This window comes from Bos mutus, chromosome 12, assembly GCF_027580195.1.
Source record: "Bos mutus isolate GX-2022 chromosome 12, NWIPB_WYAK_1.1, whole genome shotgun sequence".
NCBI classification, from domain to species: domain Eukaryota; kingdom Metazoa; phylum Chordata; class Mammalia; order Artiodactyla; family Bovidae; genus Bos; species Bos mutus.
The window spans coordinates 16,538,194-16,562,448 of record NC_091628.1 but is presented as its reverse complement, the minus strand read 5'-3'; the positions used below and the strand labels follow the sequence as shown (position 1 = coordinate 16,562,448).

General features: G+C 39.4%; 1 protein-coding gene across 2 annotated transcripts in view; it reads right to left on the bottom strand.

Moving 5' to 3' along the window:
* LRCH1 (leucine rich repeats and calponin homology domain containing 1) overlaps nt 1–24,255 on the bottom strand; it is a 214,830-nt gene that overhangs the window by 98,544 nt on the left and 92,031 nt on the right. For both annotated transcript variants that reach the window (XM_070380284.1, XM_070380283.1), the window contains exon 2: nt 8,858–9,002. In XM_070380284.1, the coding sequence (XP_070236385.1) occupies nt 8,858–9,002 (145 nt within the window). The remainder of the gene's footprint in view (nt 1–8,857; nt 9,003–24,255) is intronic.

The window sequence follows — 24,255 nt, the reverse complement described above, 5'->3', positions numbered from 1 at the left end:
TGACTGAACATGCGAACGCAAGTTCATACACTTGAAAGTTTGTAACTTCAAGTTTTGCACTTAGGGAGCTTACTGTATCGATTTGTTTTTAGGCAACCAACAAAGTACCACTGGAAGCAGAAGAGAGTGCACCAGGTTTCACTAATGAGTCAAAATGCACAGTTCTTATGCCATGCATCTCAATCACTAAGACTCTTTTCCATTACGGAACCTCATGGTGCTACCATTTTTCCTGCTTTCACAGTATTACTGCACTTTCACTCTTGATACGTTAAAGGCATATTCATGCTTAAAAAATATTACCCAAATATAAAGAAATGAGAACTAACAAAGAGACTAAAAATGTGAGAGGATGAGAGGTCTAACATATAACCAACAGGGAGTACACTAAAAAAATAGAAGTAACAGAGAAATAGAGGAAGGTGCAGTATTTAAAAAGGTAATAACTATTTTTTGTTTTTAGAATTGATGAAAGACATGAATCTTTAGACTTAGGAAGCAAAATTAAGTGTACAGTCAGATAAATCAAAATAAAATCTCTGTGCATATCATAGCATAAAGTGCAGAAACACCAAAGACAAAGATATGAGAAGAAATCAAAGGAAAAAATATAGAAGATTTTCTACAAACTTAAAACATAGTAAAACAGAGGCCAGAAAATCTAATATCTTTGAAACACAATAGAAAACAGCTGTCAACTTAAAACTTTATATTAGTACAAATGAAAATTTTGTACAAATAGTTGAATCTTAAAAATGAGTAAAGAAAGTCATTTCAGAATAAGACTGCACTTATATCCTCTCAGTGAATGCACTACTGAAGAATGCACGTTATAAGAGGAAACCCCTAAATAAGTGAGATGCAAAAGCAACAGGAAGTTACACTTAGTGGGTTTGCTAGAATCCAGTCCATAGCACTTAGCATACATTCCTTCCAAGTTCATGTGGAATATTTACAAAATTAACTATGCGTGGGCTATAGAGCAAATACCAACCAACCTAAAGAAACAATGTCAAACAAAACATCCTCCAAATGTAATGCAATTAAAAATCAATTTTAAAAGCCAACTATTAAAATCTGCTCTATAGAAAACTCATGGGTCAAAAATGAAACACGGGAAATCAGAAATGATTTAGGAGTGATTTTTTTAAATACTATATATCAAAACTTCTGGGAATCACCAAAACTTTAGTGCTAAAACATTAAAAACAGAGAAACCCATGGCCTTAAATGCTCCTATAAGAAAAGAACAATAACTGGAAACTCCATAAATTAAAAGACTAAAGCTATTAGAAAGTAGACCAAAGGAAATATGACAGTATCAGAAATTCATGGAAAAGAAAATATCAAAAGAGTTGGTCATTGAAATTTTAAAACATACACAAAAAACAAACTTCTGAAAATAATAAATAAAGGGAAAAAGAAAGGCACAAATTTATAGGCATTAAAAAACTTTAAAGCATGGATATAGTAGCATGAATATTTTTAATTCCCTTATTTAAATATTTAGGTTGGCCTACTGGAAAATTCTCTATGTTTTAATTCATAAACTATGTTTACGATTCTGAAATGGTCCAAAGGGCATGGACTGCAGCAGAGCACAGTATCAAACAAGATGGCAACGGGGAAAGTGCTGAGCAAATAGTAAAGGCCACAGAAATAAGCTTCCCTAATTCCCACGATTCTTATTTACGAAATAATGTGTTTTAGGGATGCATCACTTTCCTATTTCCCATCTCAAGTAAAGAGCTGTTGAAGGGCTCAAATATGACAGTGTAACAGCTCATATTTAGCTGTTAAGAATTGATGAGGTAGAGGTGATGATGATGACAATGGTGAAAGTTTTTCCAGACTTCCACACCTCCTTTCACATGTTTACGTTCTGTTTTTCTTCCTTTTCCTCTCTTCATCTACGACACTTGTTTTAAGACTTGGAAAACTGTAACATTCTTGGAGGAACTATAAGCTTGTTGTTGATGAAATGGCAATGTTTCAAAGAGCTTTGGTCCATCCGATGAGAAATAGAAATGTAATTTGCAGCGTGTTCATTTGGGGCTTGCAGGAAAAACGTTGAGAATGAACATAAACAGGAAAATTTATACAGTGCATTGGGAGAGAGTGTTCATCCTATTTTCAGAAAGCAAATCTGCAGCACAAAGATCTTAGAGGTTTTATTAAGATCAGAAGCAGAACTGAAAACAAACCCAACAAATTCTGACAGCAGTCTAGCTGTCATAAGCCATAATGCCCCTTTTGTGTTCCTCTGTTTTTTTTTTCATACAAACACTGATCTAAAACCACGTCTGTGATCAGGTGATATGAAGAATGGAAAAATCCCTTATGGAAGTCTTGCCAAGCTTAGGCTATACTAACAGGAATGGAGTCTGATAAGAAATACCTATTATGAACATATTCACACTTAATAAAGCCCTTCAACTACCAATGCTAATAACTTTCCCGGCACAATAATTTATAAATATGAACTAAAATTTTTAAGGGCTGTTGCCTAAAGGTTCCACCTTAAAGACAAATGCCCAGTAAGCGCATTAGAAGAGGCAAGGCTTCAACCCCAAGCTGCTGCTCCTGCGATGGGTAACTCTGACGACCACTTTCTACTCCAGCAGTCTATGGAAAATACTTTCAAATTTTAAGATGATACTTCCAAATTCCAACACGGTTTATTGTATTTTGGTGTCTTCCTGATGATCAGTCATTTCACAAAGCACAACCTAGTTACCAAAGGCAAGTTCCAAATATATATATATGCTATGCTAAGTCACTTCAGTCGTGTCTGACTCTGTGCGACCCCACAGACGGCAGCCCACCAGGCTCCCCCGTCCCTGGGATTCTCCAGGCAAGAACACTGGAGTGGGTTGCCATTTCCTTCTCCAATGCATGAAAGTGAAAAGTGAAAGTGAAGTCGCTTAGTCGTGTCCGACTCTTATCGACCCCATGGATTGCAGCCTAACAGGCTCCTCCGTCCATGGGATTTTCCAAACAAGAGTACTGGAGTGGGGTGCCATTGCCTTCTCTGAAATATATATATATATATATACACACATATATGTGTGTGTGTGTGTGTGTATACACATATATATGTGTGTGTGTATATGTATGTATGTATATATATATACACACATACCTAAATATTCTCCTTTCCCCTTTGAACCAGATATGATTTTCGTAAAAGAGCAATACAAGTCTGAATGAGGAAAAACTCCTATGATCTTCATAAAAGAGTGATACAAGCTTGAATGAGCAAAACTCCTCTCCTTTTTCCAGTTTAAGAAGACATCGCCCATTTTCTCTGTTTCTAGAAAGACAAAAATACTATCCTATAATTGAGAGATTCTTCAGGAAGGTCAATGCAAGGAGAAGCTGTGTTTCTCAGGGATAAAATTAAGATTCTGAGAAACAATGAAATTAGTTTTTGTTCATAACAAAAATTATAAAATCTATGCTTTCTAAGGCAAACCTAGGATGCAGGATGCTTCCCCCAAGTCCTTCAAATAGAGAGCTACAGTCTGAGGATTAAAGATTATTCTCCAAATGAGCCCCCAAAGGAATGTGGGGATACAGGTTATATACAGCCATCAGGAAGTTGGCTCTTTCTGCACATTGTTAAGCAGCCAAAAAGGATGCCAGGCTTCAGAAAAAGCAGCCAATAAAGATTCCTTGTATGGTGTGATAACATTCTGCTCAAGAGACGGCCCCCCTTCTTTACAGGCAATACCTAAGATGCTGGCAGAGAAAGGGGCTTCTAATGAATAAACCAGCTCCTGGCTCTGCACGTTTCACCCCAGAACAGTAAAACCACTAACCAAGAGTTCTGGAAACACTATGATCAAATGCTGTGAAGAATGTGCCTTTGGTGGGCAGCTTCTGCTCCCCCAAATCTCTGAGATGAAACGTTGAAGCTAAGCTCCCTATTCTTAGTTTCATTCACAACACCCAGACACTTGCCAAAAGCTTTTCTGCTCTGTGTTCTTCTAAAAACTTTCTAAGGTACATTTTCTTCATGAGTCTCATCAACAACAACCTCTCCAACTGCTTAAAATAGGTCTTACACTTTGTGAGGTCTTCCCGTGTACCAGGTTCAAAGTGTTTGTTCCGATATAGGAACAAGTCTTGTTTAATCACTTGTATTGTTCTTGGCCACATTTCTTGGATTAAGACGCTTTCTAACAGGAGAAGACACAGTGGCACGTACATTAAATCAACATAACCTTTTGTTGTAAACACCAAGAAGAAAAGATTACAAGCCCAGTTTCTTCAAAGGACACTACATAAACAGCAATAAAGTAATGTTTTCCACAAACAGGACATTTCTACGGCGAGAGCAAAAATAGGAAACGCTGAAGTGTTTTTAACTGTGTTTTACAGTAAAGGTTTTCTTTCCATGTACTAATTAAACCCATCTCTAGTCTAAGATGGGATTGGGTTGCTGGCACCGAACAGCCATTTGACATTTAAAGATAATGTCGCTGAGAGATCCTACCAGCCAAGAAGCTGCAGATGCAGTGACACACCACCATCATCACCTCTGTTGTCATCATCACAACACCATCAAATATTTATGACTGTTCACTCGGCTGGAATATGCAATGCATCCCAGAGGGCGTCATCAATTTTGAATGGTTCCCATACATTCAAAGTGGCTTCACAGGACACGTCTCTTGTTTTAGAACACACAAAAATCAGCAATTTCTCCATGTGATTTATTTTAAAAAAGAAAACAATTAAAAATACAGTGAGACCATGTCTAATGTTATGCACAGCAACATGAAATCTGTGGAATCTGAAAAGCAGCTTCTCTGTGCTATTTTCTTGAGCAGCACTTTCTTTCTAGTCCTAAGTGTACTATGGAAAAGAAAGTGTTTGGGGTATTTATGGATATAGTCTGCTGAACTTGCCTATCCGTTAAAGCCATTTCAGACCGTGCTGTATCTGACCCAGTCTACATTGCGCACTCAAAAGTAATTTACAGGATATTCTTAATTTTCTGAAATGTATACTGACTTCCCCAACACATCTAAATTAGCTACAGTTTAGATTAAATGCTTAATTTGATTAAATGCTTCTATCTAGAATATATCTTTTCAGATGCTGTATGATACCACTTGTATGTGGAATCTAAAACTAGGGAACATAATGAAAAAGAAACCGATTCACAGATACGGAAAACAAACTAGTGGTTGCCAGTGGAAGAGGGCATGGGGAGGGGCATTACGGGACTGGGAGATTGAGAGCTACCAACTATTGGGGTGGCCAAAAAGTCCGTTCAGGTTCTTCTGTACCATCTTGCAGGAAAACCCAAACAAACTTCTTGGCCAACCCAGTATTATGTATAAAATAAATAAACATGACTTTCTCAGTGGTCCAGAGGTTGAGACTCCAAGCTCCCAATGCAGGGGGCCTGGGTTCAATCCCTAGTCAGGGAACTATACCTCACGTGCCTAAGAACCCGCACATGGCAACAAAGATCCCGTATGCCGCAACCAAGACCCAGCACAGCCAAATAAACAAGGTTTAGAAAATAAAAAAGCCATGAGGATATATTTTACCACACAGGGAATATAGCCAATATTTTATAATAACTATAAATGGAGCGTAACATTTAAAAATTGTGACTATGTTGTACACTTGTAACATCTAATACTGTACATCAACTATACTTCAACTAAAAAATAATCAATTAGATAGATGGCCTATTAAAAAAAGAGCTTTTCTCGTTGGCATAATGTTCAATTTGTAACTATCACACACACACACACAAAAGCCTGGATTGAAAGGGGATCAGCAGCTGTCCTACAAAGCAGTACTTTGTGCAGCATCCTGAGCATCTTGCCTCTTTTCCTAATATGTGGATTGGCAGCTTCTCTCTGAAGGCCAGGAGTCAATAGAATCCTACCATGCCTCTTCACCACACCCATTCATTTTATTTTGTTGACTTAAGTTTTCATGAGAAAGACACGAAAAGGCCACAGTGCCCAACCCTGGTTGTTGTGAAGGGGACATCTATCATGATCACAGACAAACACAACATTCTACATTCCTTCTGGTTACCAGCTGCCTTCAGAGTCGGAGTGGTGGTGGCTGGGAGTGGAGATGGTAGCCTGAAGACAGGGAGAACTCACACAAACAACACTATTATCATGGGATGTCATTACTCAACATCTCTTAGAAGACTTACAATTTAACTAGATGCCACTGGCATCTTCTAGATATTATTGTATTACACATTTATAGATAAACAGATGTGACAGTCACCCACCATTTCAGAAGCTACAAATAAACCATTTAGGCAAATTTAACATTCTACCTCAAATCTCTCCCACAAAGAAAAACTCAGTACAAAGGTCTTATTCCTAGAATTTTCATTTCAAAAATCTAATAATCAAACAGGAGTTAGAGGGCTTATAAATGAATAGAAAAGATGACCATCTCCTGCTCACTTTAAAAATTGCCCTGTGTTGCTATTTTAGGTGACATTCTTAAAGTAAATGTGATAGAAGTCACCAAAGATAATCACATATGTACATATAGCACCATTTTAGATGAGACACATACATTTTTCATATACCTTGACATATTAAGAGTATCTCTGAAAAGTAAGAGATATATTTTTTCTTACTTTCATCCATTTATTTATCAATTCCTTTGAAGAGCTATGATTCAACACTAGAGAAAATGTCCTAAAAGATGGTAATATTAAAGTAGGAAATGTGAGCAAAGAAAACCAAAACAAAATAAAAACGACCTATATAAATGATTCCTGGGTTGGAAAGATACCCTGGAGAAGGAAATGGCAACCCACTCCAGTATTCTTGCCTGGAGAATCCCATGGACAGAGGAGCCTTGTGGGCTACAGTCTATGGGGTTGTAAGAGTTGGACACGACTTAGTGACTAAACCACCACCATATAAATGGGACCAAAAATAGAGAAACTAAATCCAGTGAGAAATGAAACCATTATCAGAAGAAAACAAAGTTTAAAAAGTTGGGTGCTTAATGACCCCTTTATTTCTTTTCTTTCTTTTACCTAGAAATACGTCACAAAACTTTGTTTACAATATGCCAAACACAACTTCAACCATTAACAGTTCCAATAAATTCTCTCTGTTCTTAATTGAAAGACTCCTGAGATTCATATTCCAATACAGTCTTTCTACCATCTGAGAACAGTAACATTATTCTACCTTCAACTAGCCTCAACATAAAAATCATCCTATCAAAAACAATTTTATTACTGCTTTTAAAGCAAAATATAAATGCTGAGATTAGATTCCCTAGTATTTGTAGAATTTTATAGTTTATATCATGCCAGAAGAAATACGTCATCTGTTACCCCAAGGTTTCTCAGTGTATATATATATATATTTAATACTGTACAACAATGCAAAGTTAAATCTATTTAATTGTTGAAAGCAGGCTGCTGGAGGTGAAAGTATCAGGAGTAGGTCAGTAAAATAAACAGACCAACGACATATGCTCTTGGGTTATTTCCCCTATGTGGGCTGGAACTAGAAGACAGATGTTTTAGGGAGATAATAAGCCATGTCTATAGACATCACTATGCTGGCTCCATCAGGCAATTCCAGGTAATTAATACTCTGCTGCAGCAGAAATGGTATGAATGGTTCTTACACAAGAAAACTCAAATGAACTAGAAACCTGGAAAAAATGAAAGTTGGCTCTGTTGAGCTTCTAGTAGTAATAATAATAATAGTTTACATCTTATTTACCAAAAATGAAATAAAGGCCACTTAAAAACATGGCTAGGATTTATTTTTCACTCCCAAGGGAAAAGATATACAGTCCTAATGAAATGCAAAGGAAGCCCATTTTTGACAACAAAGAAAGCTGCAGAAGATTTCTAACCATCAGTGGTAAACCAAACCAAACAAATAAAAACCCTAAAATATAAATGACATTATTCTCTATCATAAATTAATACTATACCTGGTTTACTGGGAATCTTGCACTTTGAAGGCTGCATATTTGTTTCACAGCACAAACCCTGCTAGTCAGGCGCTATCCTTTGCAGAGTAAGATAATGCAACTGACAAGAGTGATGGCTGCTCAGGCTTGAACTCTGCAACTTTGTTTTAATAGTAGAGACAGACTTGATAGAGCAGCTCCCCCTCTTGCCTGATATCCCAGATGTGAGCCAGGATTTAAGTATCAAGGAGTCAAAATCAGGCCAGAAAAGCTGACAGTCACAGCAGCGAAAGTCTAAAAGCTAGGCCTTAAAACTCTTAGTTTTCTTAACTTCAGGGCTACTCAGTACATTAATAGGTTACACTGTGTTGTGGTTAATCAGAGAGTCAGTACAGACCACTGACCCAAACTCAGCAAACACTGACCTAATTTAATGGGCTAAAGACAGCAAAGTCATATCTTGCTAGAGTGGCTCAATATTCCTCTCCTCAGCTTTCTCTAGTGACCTAAGGTGAACAGGTTCAGTCAACTGTGGGTAGCAAATCCAATGTTTCCAATAATCTCCAAAACCAGGAAGGTCCTAATCTGCCTCAACCATCAATCCTTTCTCACTTCCTTCAGCCTTCCTCCTCCAAAATCTACATCAATATCCGAAGAAAACAGACCAACAACCTTCCAAGTATCAGACAAAAACTATAAATGATGCTGTATCAATTATCTTAAGAAGCCAAACATCTTGCCCTATTGACATTGAGAAGTCGAGCACCAAAAACAATAATAATGGCACTATAAATGTATTATAAAAGATATTTCTTCAATAATCTTCATGTGATTTATTTCAAAGGGTGATCAGAAAAGATCAGAGAGAAAAAAACTGACAGAAATGCAAGTGATCTTTTTTCTTTTTTAAACCTACCTTAAATTTAAGTAAGTCAGCATCTGTAGATTAATGATGGCCTCCGGAATGACTCTGATACAATTATGATACAGATTAAGAATTTCCAGTGATACAAAATGGCACAACTCCATTGGAACTTCAACCAGTCTGTTTTTAGATAAATCTAAGAGAAAAGGAAAGAATATTTTGTCAATATATCTTCAACATAATCCAATACAATCTTATCAACTATCAATACCTTTTCTTTAACAAAGTTTAAAATAAATATTATAATCTAAATTTAGATCAACATTATTTTTAGTACCACTCTTACTACAGAGTTGTGATTCCCATTTCCTAGCATTATAGCCCAATTCATATAGAAGAACAAAAACACTACTGAAACAGTTTTAGCTCTCTATATCAGTTTGTAAATTCAGGCCAGGTACAGGGTAACTGAATCAATATTTACTTTTTTCTCCATCTGAAAATGGTTTCTCCCCCAGATGAGTATGTAAATCGAATCCTTTAATATATCTGAATACACATTTGCCTTAATATTTAAACTATTTAATTCAATTTTGCATTCATAACATATTGTCTCTGAACATGTCTTTTATACCTTTTCCAAACACACAGTAGATACTAAACAAGTATTTCATTCACCAGAATTACTAAGTACCTACAATGTACTAGACAACTCTGTTGTCTGTTAAGGATGGATACCGTGTCTGCTGCATGATCTGCGGTAAAACTGGCTCCCTTGGCCAAGTGTACCAAAGACAGTACCAGTGGGGACTTCTCTGGTGGCCCACTAGCTAAGACTCTGTGCTCCCCATGCAGGGGGCCCAGGTTCCACCCCTGGTCAGGGAACGAGCTCCCACATGCCACAACTGAGAGTTCACATGCTGAACTAAGACTCCACGGAGCCAAATAAACAAATGAATAAATAAAGAACATCTAAAATAAAGAGTAATAACGGTCTACACAGTAATATAAACATACAATTGACAGCATCACCATCTCAACAATAAAAATGTGGAATAGTCCTTAATGTCCAAATCTAGGAATGGTATACATGACTGTAAAATGCCATAAAACACTGAATACAAACAAGAACTGCCACTCTTGAAACAGTAACTCAACAGTAACAAATCACCTCGCCCTTAGTTAGGCAGGACTTAATCAGTAAGAACTGAAGATGTTCAGTAAATAATATTTCAGATTTACTTAAGGAATCACACTATATGTTGTGTATACTAATGAAACACAAATCAAAAACCTACCTCCCCAACTGACCTTCCAATAGATAAACACATAAATAAACAAAAGCAGGTTAGATGTCTTCAGAGGAAGAATTCTGGGAAAATTTTAAGGGACAATTCTGATCATATTTAAACCATTTCAAACCATGTGATAGGAAAGAAAGTTTTCAAATTCTTATTTAAATAGTAACAGATGATACTGATATAATCATCTAACAAAAAAGTACACAACAAGAAAACTACAGATGAATCTCCTTTCTAAATACATGTGTGAATCTAAATTTAAAAAGAGTCAACAGAATTAAACACTTACCTAAAAAGATTAACATATTAGGCTCAAGTAGGATTCATTCTAGAAACATCAGTATTTTCTAAATTATCTAAACATGTCATCAAATAAAGAGTGATACATGAAATAGTATATGATCACCTCTCCTCTTAACTTCTTTCTTTCCCTTCTCCTATGAGTCACATTACAATAAACATCTTTTAAGGTCTCTGAGAGTTTCAATAGGAAAGTCACATGCAAAACTATTAGCTGTCCAGGATCTGGCCTACAGGATCACCCTAATCCTTTAACTGAGCTATTCTGGATTTTTCCAGTTCTTTCTTTTGAGAGTATTATTGATTATAAATAAAGGTATAAGGTGTTAACAGTGGGCACATGAATGCCCAGACTACAATGAACAGACCAAATGAACAGACCTCCGTGTCCAGAGTTAGTGAGAATTTACCTATGTAACACGCCCTTATCATCCTGGGTTTGGGTTCCAGTTTCTGCGTTAAAAGGGAAGAAATAACAAAACCTACATGGAGCTTAGACTCTTTCAATCCCTATAGAGAAACAGTTGCCTAGGTTAATTTAAAACAAAACTGAAATACAGAAAAATCACAAGTTTTCCTTTCCTATTTGTTTAGATTCACTATCCAAATGATAAATTATTGACGGATTCATCAAAATTTACTAAGTACATGGTTTCTGCAGAAAAGAAAAACACAGAGGACTACTTTTTTTTTAAGTTTATAATTTGATAAATAAAAGGAGGCAAACCCTCAACTATAAGGTAAAAGGTTCCAATTGGGCTTAAAAAAAAAAAAAAAAGATAGAAATAAAGAGGTAAAATCCAGGTGGGTATTTGTTATCACCCCTTTGAGCACTCCCACTGAGCCAGACACCGTATCTGGAGCTTTGCGTCTAGTAACTCATTTAAACCAACGCAAGGAGCACCACCAACCTACAGATGAGTAAACTAGGCTCAGAAAGCTTCTGTGACTTGCCCAAAGCCACAGAAATCAGTAACCATATTCACAGCTAAGTATGTCTAACTCCAAGGCTGACCAAGTTCCCCACCCTTTCTCCTTGGAGCAATGGCCAGATCATGTATCCCACAGCTAAATTATTAGGAAGATATGGCGATTAAATCTTCACTGCATTTTCATTTGTCCAAAATACAATAAAAATCAAGTCAACAACATGTTCTGTGTAAAAACCCAGAGGACAAGAAAGTTAGAAACATTACGTTCAAAAAAGAAAGTACTGAAAACAATGGCACCTGATGGACTAAATTCTGGAAGTGGTTACAGGAAACTTGGTGAGTAGAAACTGGCTTAAACTGCCAATTATCCTAATCTTATATAAGCACTCTGTTTCACTGAAGGGTTTAGAATGAGTTTTCAAATACGTCACTTATTTTTTCCTACTTGGATCTGAATATCATCTCAGTTCAGTTCAGTTCAGTCGCTCAGTCGTGTCCGACTCTTTGCGACCCCATGAATCGCAGCACGCCAGGCCTCCCTGTCCATCGCCAACTCCCAGAATTCACTCAGACTCATGACCATTGAGTCAGTGATGCCATCCAGCCATCTCATCCTCTGTCGTCCCCTTCTCCTCCTGCCCCCAATCCCTCCCAGCATCAGAGTCTTTTCCAATGAGTCTCAACTAGCTTTCTTATTGGAAGAAAGAGGGTACAAAAAAAAAGGAACAGGTTTGCTTTCCTATGATTTACTGAGGCTCCTGCAGACATTATTTTGTACCCTTGGGCATCCACTAACTCACCATGGGAAAGATGCCCAGAATGGCTGGGAAAGTCAGTCTGGATTAAGACATTTTGACTTTGATAATCCAGAGTGGATAATCTGATTATAAACAATGAGGAAAAATGTCATACAAATTGGTTCAAAAATTTTCCTGTCAGCTGAAAACAAAGAAATAAAATATGGTCTGAACCGTCTTTAAAAACAAAAGAACCAAAAACAAACAAAAACAAAACACACAAGAAGGAAGAAGAGAAAGAAATCCAGGATTTAGCTGTAATTAAAGTCATGAGCAGACAGTTCAGGGTGCCCACACAGACGTGAGTGTCTCTAACTGGGACTCTTAGAGGGCAGATCCTTGCCGGAGGCAGAGAGAAACAAAGCAGGAGCCAGGCAGTTGTAGTAATATTTACAGACAGACGGGAAGAATAAGAGTTCACAGATAACAGGCAAGTGTTAAGAATGCAATTTGTATCTTTATTTTGAAATACAACCCAAACCAGTTTGGGCAAATGAATCAGGAGCTGTGAAAAGTCCAGTAAGTTCTGAATGATAGAAATATGTCAGTTCTTAAACTCGAGATAAACAGGGATGAAGAATTTGTGTTTATTTTTCTTGTGTGCTGCTCTAATTCTGTTATAAATACATGGAGCTATGAATGAAGCCACTTAAGAAATCTTTTCCTAAATAAAATATCTTCCTAGTGTATCTCAACTGCGTTAGTATACTGGGATCACTTAGAAAGAAGGCTTTTAAAAATCCTGAAGCCTGGGGTCCATGGCCAGAAGTATCAGGGTGTGATTCGGGCATCCCTGGATGGCTAGTTGATCCCCACTATCCCTTTATTTTCAGACTTTATTTTCTTGGGGTCCAAAATCACTGCAGATGGTGATTGCAGCCATTAAATTAAAAGACGCTTGCTCCTTGGAAGAAAAGCTATGAAAAACCTAGACAGCATAATAAAAAGCAGAGACATTACTTGGCCAACAAAAGTCCGTCTAGTCAAAGCTATAGTTTTTCCAGTAGTCACGTATGGATGTGAGAGCTGAACCATAAAGAAAGCTGAGCACCGAAGAACTAATGCTTTTGAACTGTGGAGCTGGAGAAGACTCTTGAGAGTCCCTTGGACTGCAAGGAGATCAAACAGTCAATCCTAAAGGAAATCAATCTTGAATATTCACTGGAAGGACTGATGCTGAAGCTGAAGCTCCAATACTTTGGCGACCTGATGCAAAGAGCCAACTCATTAGAAAAGACCCTGACTCTGGGAAAGACTGAAGGCAGAAGGGGACGACGGAGGAAGAGATGGTTGGATGGCATCACTGACTTGATAGACACGAGTTTGAGCAAGCTCCAGGAGATGGTGAAGGACAGGGAAGCTTGGTGTGCTGCAATCCATGGGGTCGCAAAGAGTCAGACACGACTGAACCACTGAACAACAGTAATCCCAAGGCAAACACAGGTGATCCACCCTCTCAGCTTCCTATCTAAACCAAGACCCACCAACAGGTGGCGCTCTCCTAGAGGCAAGTGGTTGGGTCTGGGAAGAGTCTGATTTAGACAACAGTCTTGGGAAAGAAAACCGCACCAATTCAGTTTGATTAGATTCTTAGTCTAAATTCCAGCTCAACTAGTTCCAGATACGATTGGAGCGACAAAAATCCAATCTGCAATGGAGTTTTACATATCATGATCAGTTGGCTATGATCATAGAAAATTAGGTTTTTTTTTCTTGTTGAATCTTCACCATAACCTAAGAAAGCAGGTGCAATGATCACTCCCAGTATGTGTGGATACTGAGGCCCAGAGAGGTTATGCAATTTGCCTCAGGACACAGAGCTAGTAAGTGGCAGAGGCAAGAACTAAACCAGCAGGCAGGACACCAAAGCCCTGTTTTCAAACATCACTGATTCAGCCTCGTAGGACTGCAGCTAGGGAAGGTCAGTTGTTCTTGTGGGGTATCTCTAATTTAAAAAATAATAAAAACAGATCCATTTTTTTTTTCTTTAAAAAAAAAAATCCATTTCTGATACCTGGTGAGGAGGCATGAAATGATGTCAAAGCTCTGGACTAGAAATAAGTGATTTTGACCAGGTCCTAATATCTTCTCCAGTGAGATGAGCCTGTGTCATCAGGGCCTGGTTGCCCATCCCGAGCCGGATTCAGTCCGCTCTTGCTGGAAACCTGCCCAGGGGCCTCAGCCTGCCCTGGGGAGTGGGGTCGACTGCAGCTCTGGGCAAACGGCCGGGCAGCAAACCGGAACCCCAGAACCACGTCCTCCCCGCGTCCGCTTCTTAATTGAAGCGTTCACATGAGAGCAGGGCAGCCAGAAATAAAACAATACGTTTCGCTCGGGCCAAAACAAGCTCTGCGAAGCCCTAAAATAAAGTAGCCAAATGAATAAAAATAAGCAGAGGAGCGTAGGAAAACAGTCAATGGAATCTGGTGTGCAGTCAGCACCCTCGGAGGCACGGTGTTGTTTTTGTATAAAAAAGGAAAGTTGTGCCTTGGGAGGGGCTGGATGACCCCCCCCCCCACCAGCCGCACCCCTCCAACAACAACATCCTGAGTGATCAGCCACCACAGCCACGAGCAGAAGGCTGACAGACCAGGACAGCTGGGAACCTCATTTGCAACATCCGTGCTTTCTGGTCTAAAGGAAAGGCCTGTTGGAGTCCAATCATGCCCAGTTCCAGAAAAACTGAATGATCCATCTTTTAAGCTGAGAGTAAATATGTGATCACGGCTTCCCAGGTGGCGCTAGTGGTAAAGAACCTGCCTTGCCAATGCAGGAGACGCAAGAGACACGAGTTTGATCCCTGGGTTGAGAAGATCCCCTGGAGAAGGGAATGGGTAACCCACTCCAGAATTCTTGCCTGGAAAATTCCATGGGCAGAGGAGCCTGGCGGGTTACAATCCATGGGGGTCACAAAGAGTCGGGCACGACTGACAAACTGGAGCACAGGAACAGGGAATGGAAGTTTAATTTTAGCGTATTAGCACCTTCCATGATGCCTCAGTAACTGGGTGAAGTGTGTGTCCTTCACACATAAATCTCAACCCCTGACCCACAGACAAGCATACAGGCCCCACTGTCTTCCTAATACTGACGGGACCCTCTGGGCCAGGCCACCTTCGCCCTCTTGCTCAGTCCCTTGCTGGGTCCATAGTTCAGAGACAATCCTTGGATGGAAGGATGGTCTGGGGTCACTTGCCCTGTCTGGACAATCTGTATCCATTCTCCCCTAGGCAGGCAGGGGTCTCTCCAGAAGAATCTCAGCGATATCCTTCTCTAAAGAACCACTGCACAATGTCCCAGGGGTCTAATCACCCCTCTTTCCCCACTCCAGGACAGACACCCCACCCGGCCCCATGATTCAGCACCCACAGCCAGCTCCCCAGACACCTGCACATTTGGGAGTACTCCGGAGTAAGAGACTTGCTCCAGGCAGTGAAGCAGAGCCCATGGGCTACCTCATCCTTGACTCTGGAGATAAAACCACATGTCACTTCCAGGGTTAAACAGGCAGAACTAATAAACAGATTCATGAAAGTTTTGAATGAGTCAGTCAAGATCTCAGGCTACATCTCTAAGAGATCAATTAAAAAAAAAATCATCTTGTCAAACACTAGAGACTTGTTAAACAGTTCCTCTGTATGAACCATGAAGTTTTCCCTGATTATCTACTTAAAATGTCAACCTGTCTGTCTTACCGCCCCTTCCTCTGTTCTACATTTTCTTTTCTGTCTTAGTGCTTGGATAGCCTTCTAATATAGCATACCATTTATTCATGTATTTTGGTTGTTCATTTTCTCTCTTCCTCAACCAGAATGTAAGTTCTGTGAAGGCTGGGATCTTTGCATTGTTCACTGGTATACAGTAAGAGTTTAATGAATATTCATTGAAGGAAGGTAGTAGGAAAGGAGATTCTTCGGTCAGACAGCTTGAGCTCAAACCCTGATTCCACTACTTGGTGTGTGCACTTGGAAATGATTACTTAATTTCTCTATGCCTCAGCTTCTTCACTTGTAACATGAGGATAGTACTAGTACTGGCTTCGCTGAGTTACTGGAAGGACTACATGAGATGATACACACAAATCCTTACAGCAGCATCCACACAGAGGAGGGACTCTAAGAATAGTCTCTGTCATTATGTTAGCTAATGCTGGGTTTCGAATACAGTATTTCTAGCAAGAAAAAAAGGCCTGGGCTGGGAAGGAGTTTAAAATCTAGGCAACAAGCACAAGAAGTACACCATATGTACAAAGGCTTCATAACACTAAATCAGAGATGAAACAATAGACAAAAACAATGGTGCATTATGAGCAAAAAATCTGTAAGTTAGTTTGAACGTTACCCTTCCCAAGTAGAAGAAGGAAATAAGAAATAGAAGCTAGTTTTGGTAAATGCCAAAAAAAATATGACAGATCCAGACTCTTGGTCTGGTGAATTTATTAACAGTAGATACCTACTTAAGCCCACAAAATACTGAAGAGGTAATTACATATGAGGGTTTCCCAAATGGTGCTAGTGGTAAAGAACCCACCTGCCAATGCAGAAGACCTAAGAGATGCAGGTTTGATCCCTGGGTGGGGAAGATCCCCTGGAGGAGGCCATGGCAACCCACTCCAGTGTTTTTGCCTGGAGAATCCCCATGGACAGAGGAGCCTGGTGGGCTATAGTCCATGGGGTCGCAAAGAGTCAGACAAGACTGAAATGGCTTAACACGCATGCATGGCCTTTTACAGAACAAATGCATTGTTGAAATGTTGATAGCAAAAATTGATTTCTTTATGGTACCTCTCCTATCCAAAGCATTGCCAAAAAAATTAGGAAATAAAATTGTAAAAGACCACCATAGATAGAATTGGTGGGGGAAGGGGTTCCTGTCCCAAAGTATAATCATTTTACTTAATCTCTAAAAGGCTCACTCAAAGGCTGTTTACTCTTCAACATAATTCTAACAAATGATATTATTGCCTGTTTAGCACCACTGTGTTTCAGAAGCAACAAATAGATTCTACAAAGAAAAGCAGTCATAAGAAAGTGTGCTTCTAACAACAACAAGAAAAAAAATAACAAAGAGTAAAATATACATACACATTTTAAAATTTCAGTATTTTAAATTCAAAAATTCTAAATGTAATGGTCAAAACCCTTCTAAATATTATACAACAATGTAGTTTTAGCACCAAAATAATACTCTCAATGTTGAATAATCTAGGACTAGTTAACACATTCAAAAATTAAACTAACTTTAAAATGTTCAAGAGAGCAGAGCAGTATCTATTTTTTTTAATGTTTTCATGTAAAATTACTCAAAACAAAACATCTTAAATGGTTACAGCTTCTGTGAAATGACCCATTCCCTAGTGATTCTGTTTAGCTAATGAATCATTTCCCACTTCCTTTAAGAGAATTTTGGCTCTGAGACATAATAAAAACAGCTCATCTTTAAAATGAGAAATACCAATTTAAAGGGAAAACACTAATTTTCTTATGAAACATGAATGCTTTAAGTAGTATTATTGCAAAAGTCAAAAGGTAGAATTAATTCAAATCTTCACCAAGGAATGAATGGAAAAGCAAAATGCAGTCTACACATACAATGGAACAGCGTTCGACTTTAAAAAGGGAGGAAAGTTTGCCACGTGCTACCACATGGGTAATCACTGAGATTATGCTAAGTGAAATAAGCCAGTCACCAGAAGACAAATACTGTATGCCTCCATTTACACAAGGTTCCTAAAGGAGTCAAACTCATAGAGACAGAAAGTAGAACTATGGTTGCCAAAAGCTGGGGAAAGGCAGAATTGTGTAGAGGGAGAGAGTTTTAGTTTCGCAAGGTGAAAAGAGCTCTGTGGATGGATGATGGTGACGGCACACACCAACGTGGATGTACTTAGTGCCACTGAACTGGACAGTTAAACATGGTTAACAGGGTAAATTTCATGTGACATGTTGTTATTTTATTACAATTTTAAAAAATGAATGCTTTTAAAAATGATCATAAAATACAAACATTATCCTGGAACCTGAAATTTCCCAGAGTAACAGAAATTACTAACCCTATCAGGTGGGAGGCATAAGTAAAAGGGACAGCTCTGGGAAATCTCACAAGGACAGACAGCACATCTACACTATAAATGCTATTAGGCAGCTCTACGACTGGGCGTGCGTGGGTGCTCAGTCGTGTCCAACTCTGGGACCCCAGGGACTACAGTCCGCCAGGCTTCTCTGGCCATGGGACTCCAGACAAGAATACTGGAGTGGGTTGCCAAGTCCTCCTCCAGGGGAACTTCCCAACCCTGGGACTGATGACCAAGTACCACTAACTCAGCAGTCACCTTACCCAACAGTGTTCTCTAGCTCCATCCATTGATCTACATAGACAGATACCCTCACTCATCACAATGCCAACGACTGCACATGCTGGATACACTTGGACCTCATAAATGTTGGAAAGAAGAGTGAATAGCAGTGCCTGGAACTCAACGGATGACAACTGAGAAAAGAAATAAATTAGGGCATGGCTTCAGCTTTAACAATCTAGCAGAGCAGAAAGGAACAGAGACAGAGCCTGATGGTTAAATTCTAGGCAGACATGGGAAGAGACACAGTCACAGACTTTCCCAGGAACGGGGTCTCCCAGGGTGCAGAGGAGCCCAGGGGAGACATAGCAAGGGGCTCTAAGGAACAGGAGATAGTGTGGGCCAGTCCTCTGGCAGGTCAGACCTAGGGCAGCTGCTCAGGTGTTGTGAGCAGACCTTGGGTTCTCTGGAATGGCAAGAGGGAGAACAGGATCTCCGGAGCTTTCCCTGGGAGGTTCTAGAGCTCAAGGGGCCCTTCAGTAAATCACGTGATTGCTGCTGGACTAAAGCTGAGCAGCTGATGACAATTACTCACCAGCCAGTTCATGGACAGTCTCTGTTACACGGTAATTGCAGGAAAACTAGTTATTAGTGATTAAGGGATCTGACAAGTGCTGCAAGATGAGTAATATGGGGAAGGCAAGGAAGGTGAGTCCCAAGGGCCCTAATGGATCAAACTCACATGATTATACTGGAGTTAAAGGAAAGGAGTGGACTTGCTGTAAACAGAGCAGGGAGCAGGGAGGAACACAGAGCAGCTACCCGGGAACTCCATGGCCTCAGCCTGGCTGGAGCTTACAGTCACTCCAGGTTTACTACCAAGAATGAAACAATGCACTGTTGTGACTTGAGTACATAAATATGAAAACTCTCAACCATAAAAGAAATGTTATTTGGTGGAAAGAAAGCCCTTTATAATAAAAATGACCTCATCATAAATTTTTCCCAGAATTTTTACATTTGTTAGCTTTAGAAATCAAATATACTGTAAAAGAGTCTGTGTGTGTGTGCTCAGTTGTGAATGTCAGATGACCATAATCATCAATAATTAGATGATGATGATATTATTATTTAATATTTTCTTGGCCATGCAACACAGCATGTGGGATCTTAGTTTCTAGACCAAGGATCAATCCTGTGCCCCCTGGATTGGAAGCCCACAGTCTTAACCACTGGACTGCCAGGGAAGTCCCAGATTATTTTACTATAAATTTTTAAAATAGCAAATAAAAACATTAAGAAAGTTAACGTTACCCCCACCAAAAGTAGAGAGGATGGAATGTTTTTATAGTTAAACAGCCCTTTCACATATATTATTGATTTGGTCTCTCATTAAAAGGAACCCTTTTAGAGGCAAATCAAATATCATTTTTTACAGTCCTATAAATAATCTCAGGCATGAGACCATGTAAGATCTTCATCAAAGATAAAATTATTGACCTTCCAAGAGACTTTCTAAATGGCAAAAAAAAAAAAAAAATTAGTACATTTTTAAAGAGTTCTAAGATAAAGAAATGAATTTTTCCTTTTATTAATTCTCAAGTACAGGTCCATTAGCCAGATAATTCATTATTCAAGTTTCCCCAATACTTGTGTTAAACATTAAGCAGAGTGTGGGTAACAGCCATCACTTTGAAATAGAAATCATACAGAATTCAAAGTTTATATCATATGGCATCAATTATATCAATGGTGATTAATCTTGAATGTGGCAAAATTTTAAAAGCTATCCACAAGTCGTGAGCCAGTTTCACCATATTGCTTATAAGGTCAAAGAAGGAATTATTACCACAAACTTTATTTTTGACAGAAAAAAACTTAAAGATATCACCAGTGATGTTTTTAAGTAGATATGATTCAGAAATCTAAAGTTAAGAAAGCCAATCTTATGCACCAGTCCATTTGAAAATCCATACTACCTCCTTATACATAATAGAAATACTGTTTTTTTAATCACTAATGACATTTTATGTGTACAAAAGTGTTCAGAGAAGGCTTAAGTTATTATTTCATTTTCATGTCTTTCTTTGAAAATAGACACAGTGTTTGGGGGAATTTTAAATTCAGCTTTGTTATCTTTTGGATAAAATAAAAACTTGAAGTTTCCGCTGAAGCCTATAGTTTTAAGAGAAGAAAACAGACAATTTATTGTGCTTTTCTGTTTGAGAAAGCTCCTTCTTGACAGAACCACTCAAAAAATACTTTTGAGCATCCATACCAGGAATAGTTCTGCATGGTGGGCAAACAGCAGTGAATCCTGGCAAAATTCCTGCCCTCCAGAGCTTACATTCTAGTGGGGTGATCTACGCAAAACTAATAGGGATAATATATCGCATGTTAGACGGTGGTCCACGCTAACGAGAACAATAAAGTAGAATAAGGAAATAGGAAGTATGAGGCAGGGGACCACAAATTTGAACAGGATGATCAGGAAGAATTCACAAATAAAGTGACTGAGCAAACAGCTGAAGGAAGGAAGACAGGAAGTCATGGGAACATCTGGGGGAGGCACCTTTTTCAGGAGGAACAGCGAAGGGGAGAGTGCTGAGGTAGGAGAAAGGCGGGCCTACGGCAGGGACAGCAGGGGATCCAGCGGGGCTCACGAGGCTGATGATCTTCAGAAAGCAGCCTTCCGCGGGACCACGGACTGTTCCCCTCCAGGAAAGGAGAGAAGGCAGCCAACTGAGGCACAGATGCAGATATCTGAGTGGATGGGGTGGTGGGCAGCCACTGAAGTTCCCGGAACGATTGCCGCCAAGCCCAGCTGGGAGGGAAGGAGCAGGAGATGGTCAAGGTCTTAAGATGAAGTGTGAAGCAGTCAATAGGACAGAAGGAAAGTGGCCGAACCAGACGAACGGAGAGTGAGTGCCGGGTGATATGAGGACTGGCTGTGAGCTGAGAGTGGGATGGCCAGGATGGCCAGGGTGCGTACAGATGCCCAAGAGAAGGCGCACACTGCCTGTGTCCCTCTGGTCATGTCCAACCTTAGTGCCTTTGCCCATCAAAAAAACTCATCTAGAAATGAAAAAAAAAAGTATTGACTTATCATGTGTAGCTCTGATCCCATAATACAACGTATCTAAGTGAGGAGAGCCAAGCAAAGTCCCCAGGGGTGAGCCTACTCAGCAGTAAGTCCCAGATGCTGGCAGGGGTGAGCGAGGAGGTAGGGGCAGTCCCAAGGCTAAACGGCATCTTCCCTAATGCTTCCCGCCGCAAGGAAGACCATCCACACTCAGTCATTTATAGGAGGCCTCTATAAGCTGGGCACATTATGCAGCTAGTGTATAGAGCGACAAGAATTTAGGACTCAGTTCATAACCTCAAGTACAGAGTCCAACAGGGGAAGAAGAGAAATCAAAGAAAAACGTACAACGAAAATGTACGATACATACACAAGATCTATATTTACCGGTGTGGTTAAATACCAACTTGTCTGACAGGCTGAGAAAGACTTCAGAGAGGCATTGACCTGTAGGCTGAGTCTCTGGACGGTGTCTGGGAGAGCACCAGGGGCAGAACAGATAATTCACTCCAGACCAACAGGTGCTGCCCAGGTGAAGAATGGAGGCGGGGGTAGCTCACTGAGGAACCGTCACTGGCATTATGGTTTTGGTACATGGGGTTGATGCTCAGCAGGCATGCATGGAAACAGTAGTTACAGAGACTGGACACAAAAATCCAGGTGAGAAATGAGAAGGGCCAGGAGTAAGGTGAAGTCATCTGCAATGGAAAAATGAACATCATCATACGAGGGAATGGATCAGGGAGATATTTAAGAGGTAGAATTGGCAGAGTGATCTGCCAGTTAGTGATCTGTTAAATACAGAAAGTAGAGAGAAAGAAAAGCTGAGGGCATCTTGAGGTCTCTGGCTTGGGGAAATGCCCAGAAGCATGCTACTTGAAAAGGAATGCAGGGAGGAAAAACCAGATTTGTGGGCAATGGTGGGAGAGGAGAGCCATGATGAGTTTAGTTTTCAATACACTGATTTAATATTATCTAGGGGGCAACCAAGTAGAGTGGTCTGTTAGCCATGAGATTTGGGGTCTGGAGCCCATGATAAAGGTCTTGGTTAAAATGTAGATTGGAAGACATCAGCATGTAAATAAGGGGTGTTCATATATGACATCATCCTAGGAAAAACATGAAAACTGAGGAAAGAAAATGAGCTAGCAAAGGACTTTCTAGCAGCTGCCTCCATAAAGCCAATGCTCTTTCCCATCACAGTTTCTTGAAACCTAAAGGCTTGGTCCCATGGCCCAAGGGCCATGATGAATTCTGGAACCCAGACTTAGCGAAGCAAAATCCAATGTTATTTCCACTCCTGCACTCTGCCCTACATGTTATTACACAGTTCAGTGATAATGACGGTTTTGTACTGACACCTGGACCAAGTGTGTGTAATATGATGACAGCATCTAATTGCTATATTATCACTCACTTTTTAGGAAGTAATCAGGATCCATGCTTTAGAAATGAATATCCTTTCAGCTACACTTAGAGTCACAATCAATTCCTAAAACAACAAAAACACTGTAGGCTACACACCAAGGGAATTGAGAAGTTTGACTCCTTCCAGAAACACTTCCTTGGGCAATTTTTCTTTTTCTTAATGCTAAAATATGAAACAAAGCACGAACTGTCTACAAAGTGCCTGATTTCCAATTTTTAAAGTTCACATTTAGCTAGGGCAGCACTGATAAGAAAGGCATTTTTGTGACGGTGTCTGAATATAGTATATTCCATTGTAAGAACATGCAGTTTTTAAGTCTAGAAATAGTTTATTTCAGATGGTTTCTGTATCCTTTTTCACAGATCTAGCTGGAAGCTTCCTGCTGAACTAAAATATAATAAGATTGTTGATAGAAACTGTTTCACATTATCACTTACTAGCAACTACAATAGAAATACAGTTTATATTATTTAAGAAAGCATGTTAAACTGGCATATTATTTTCCAAAATATGGTTTCTGAAAGCATGTAAACAACACGCTTATTTTCGTGTGACTTCTCTTTCTCCTCTCATTTTGGTCACATGATTTACTTCATCTAGAGTTCAGGCATAACAAACAACTGTTGCTCACATCTAATTTTTAAAGCAAGAGCTCTTATCAAGTTCTGAAAAGAGCTAGTGTGCATGGAATAGATTTAGAAGTCTACCCTCTCTAGGTCTCTTGAATTATGCCTTAAACTTGAAGACAAAATAATCCCGATCTGAGAAAATGTTTTTGTCCTCCTGAAGTTCAAACTGCACCCATGCTAAAGTGGACACAAAAATGATGTAAAATGACCCAGGTTTGCAATGAGAATTCTCTAGTCTTCACACTGAGTCAGTGAGCAAAAACTGCCCCATCTAAACATTTATATAGGTGCACCACACATATGGCACTAGTTCTGACCAGCAAACTCAGAGCCTGCCAGGACTACAAGTCACCATGACCACAAATCATTACTCAGCACTTACTGTCTCCCAGGCACACAAAGTGTTTTCCAAATACTCATCATCTCGTAAAAACCTCACAGAAAAAAAACATAATTCAAAAAGATACATGCACCTCAGTGTTCATACCAGAACTACTTACAGTAACCACGACATGGAAGCAACCTAAATGTCCATCAACAGAGGAATGGATAAAGAAGATGTGGTATACATATATAATAGAACATTACTCAGCCACAAAAAGGACAAAACTGGGTAATTTGTAGAGATGTGGATGGATCTAGAGACTGTCGTACAGAGTGAAGTAAGTCAGAAAGAGAAAAATA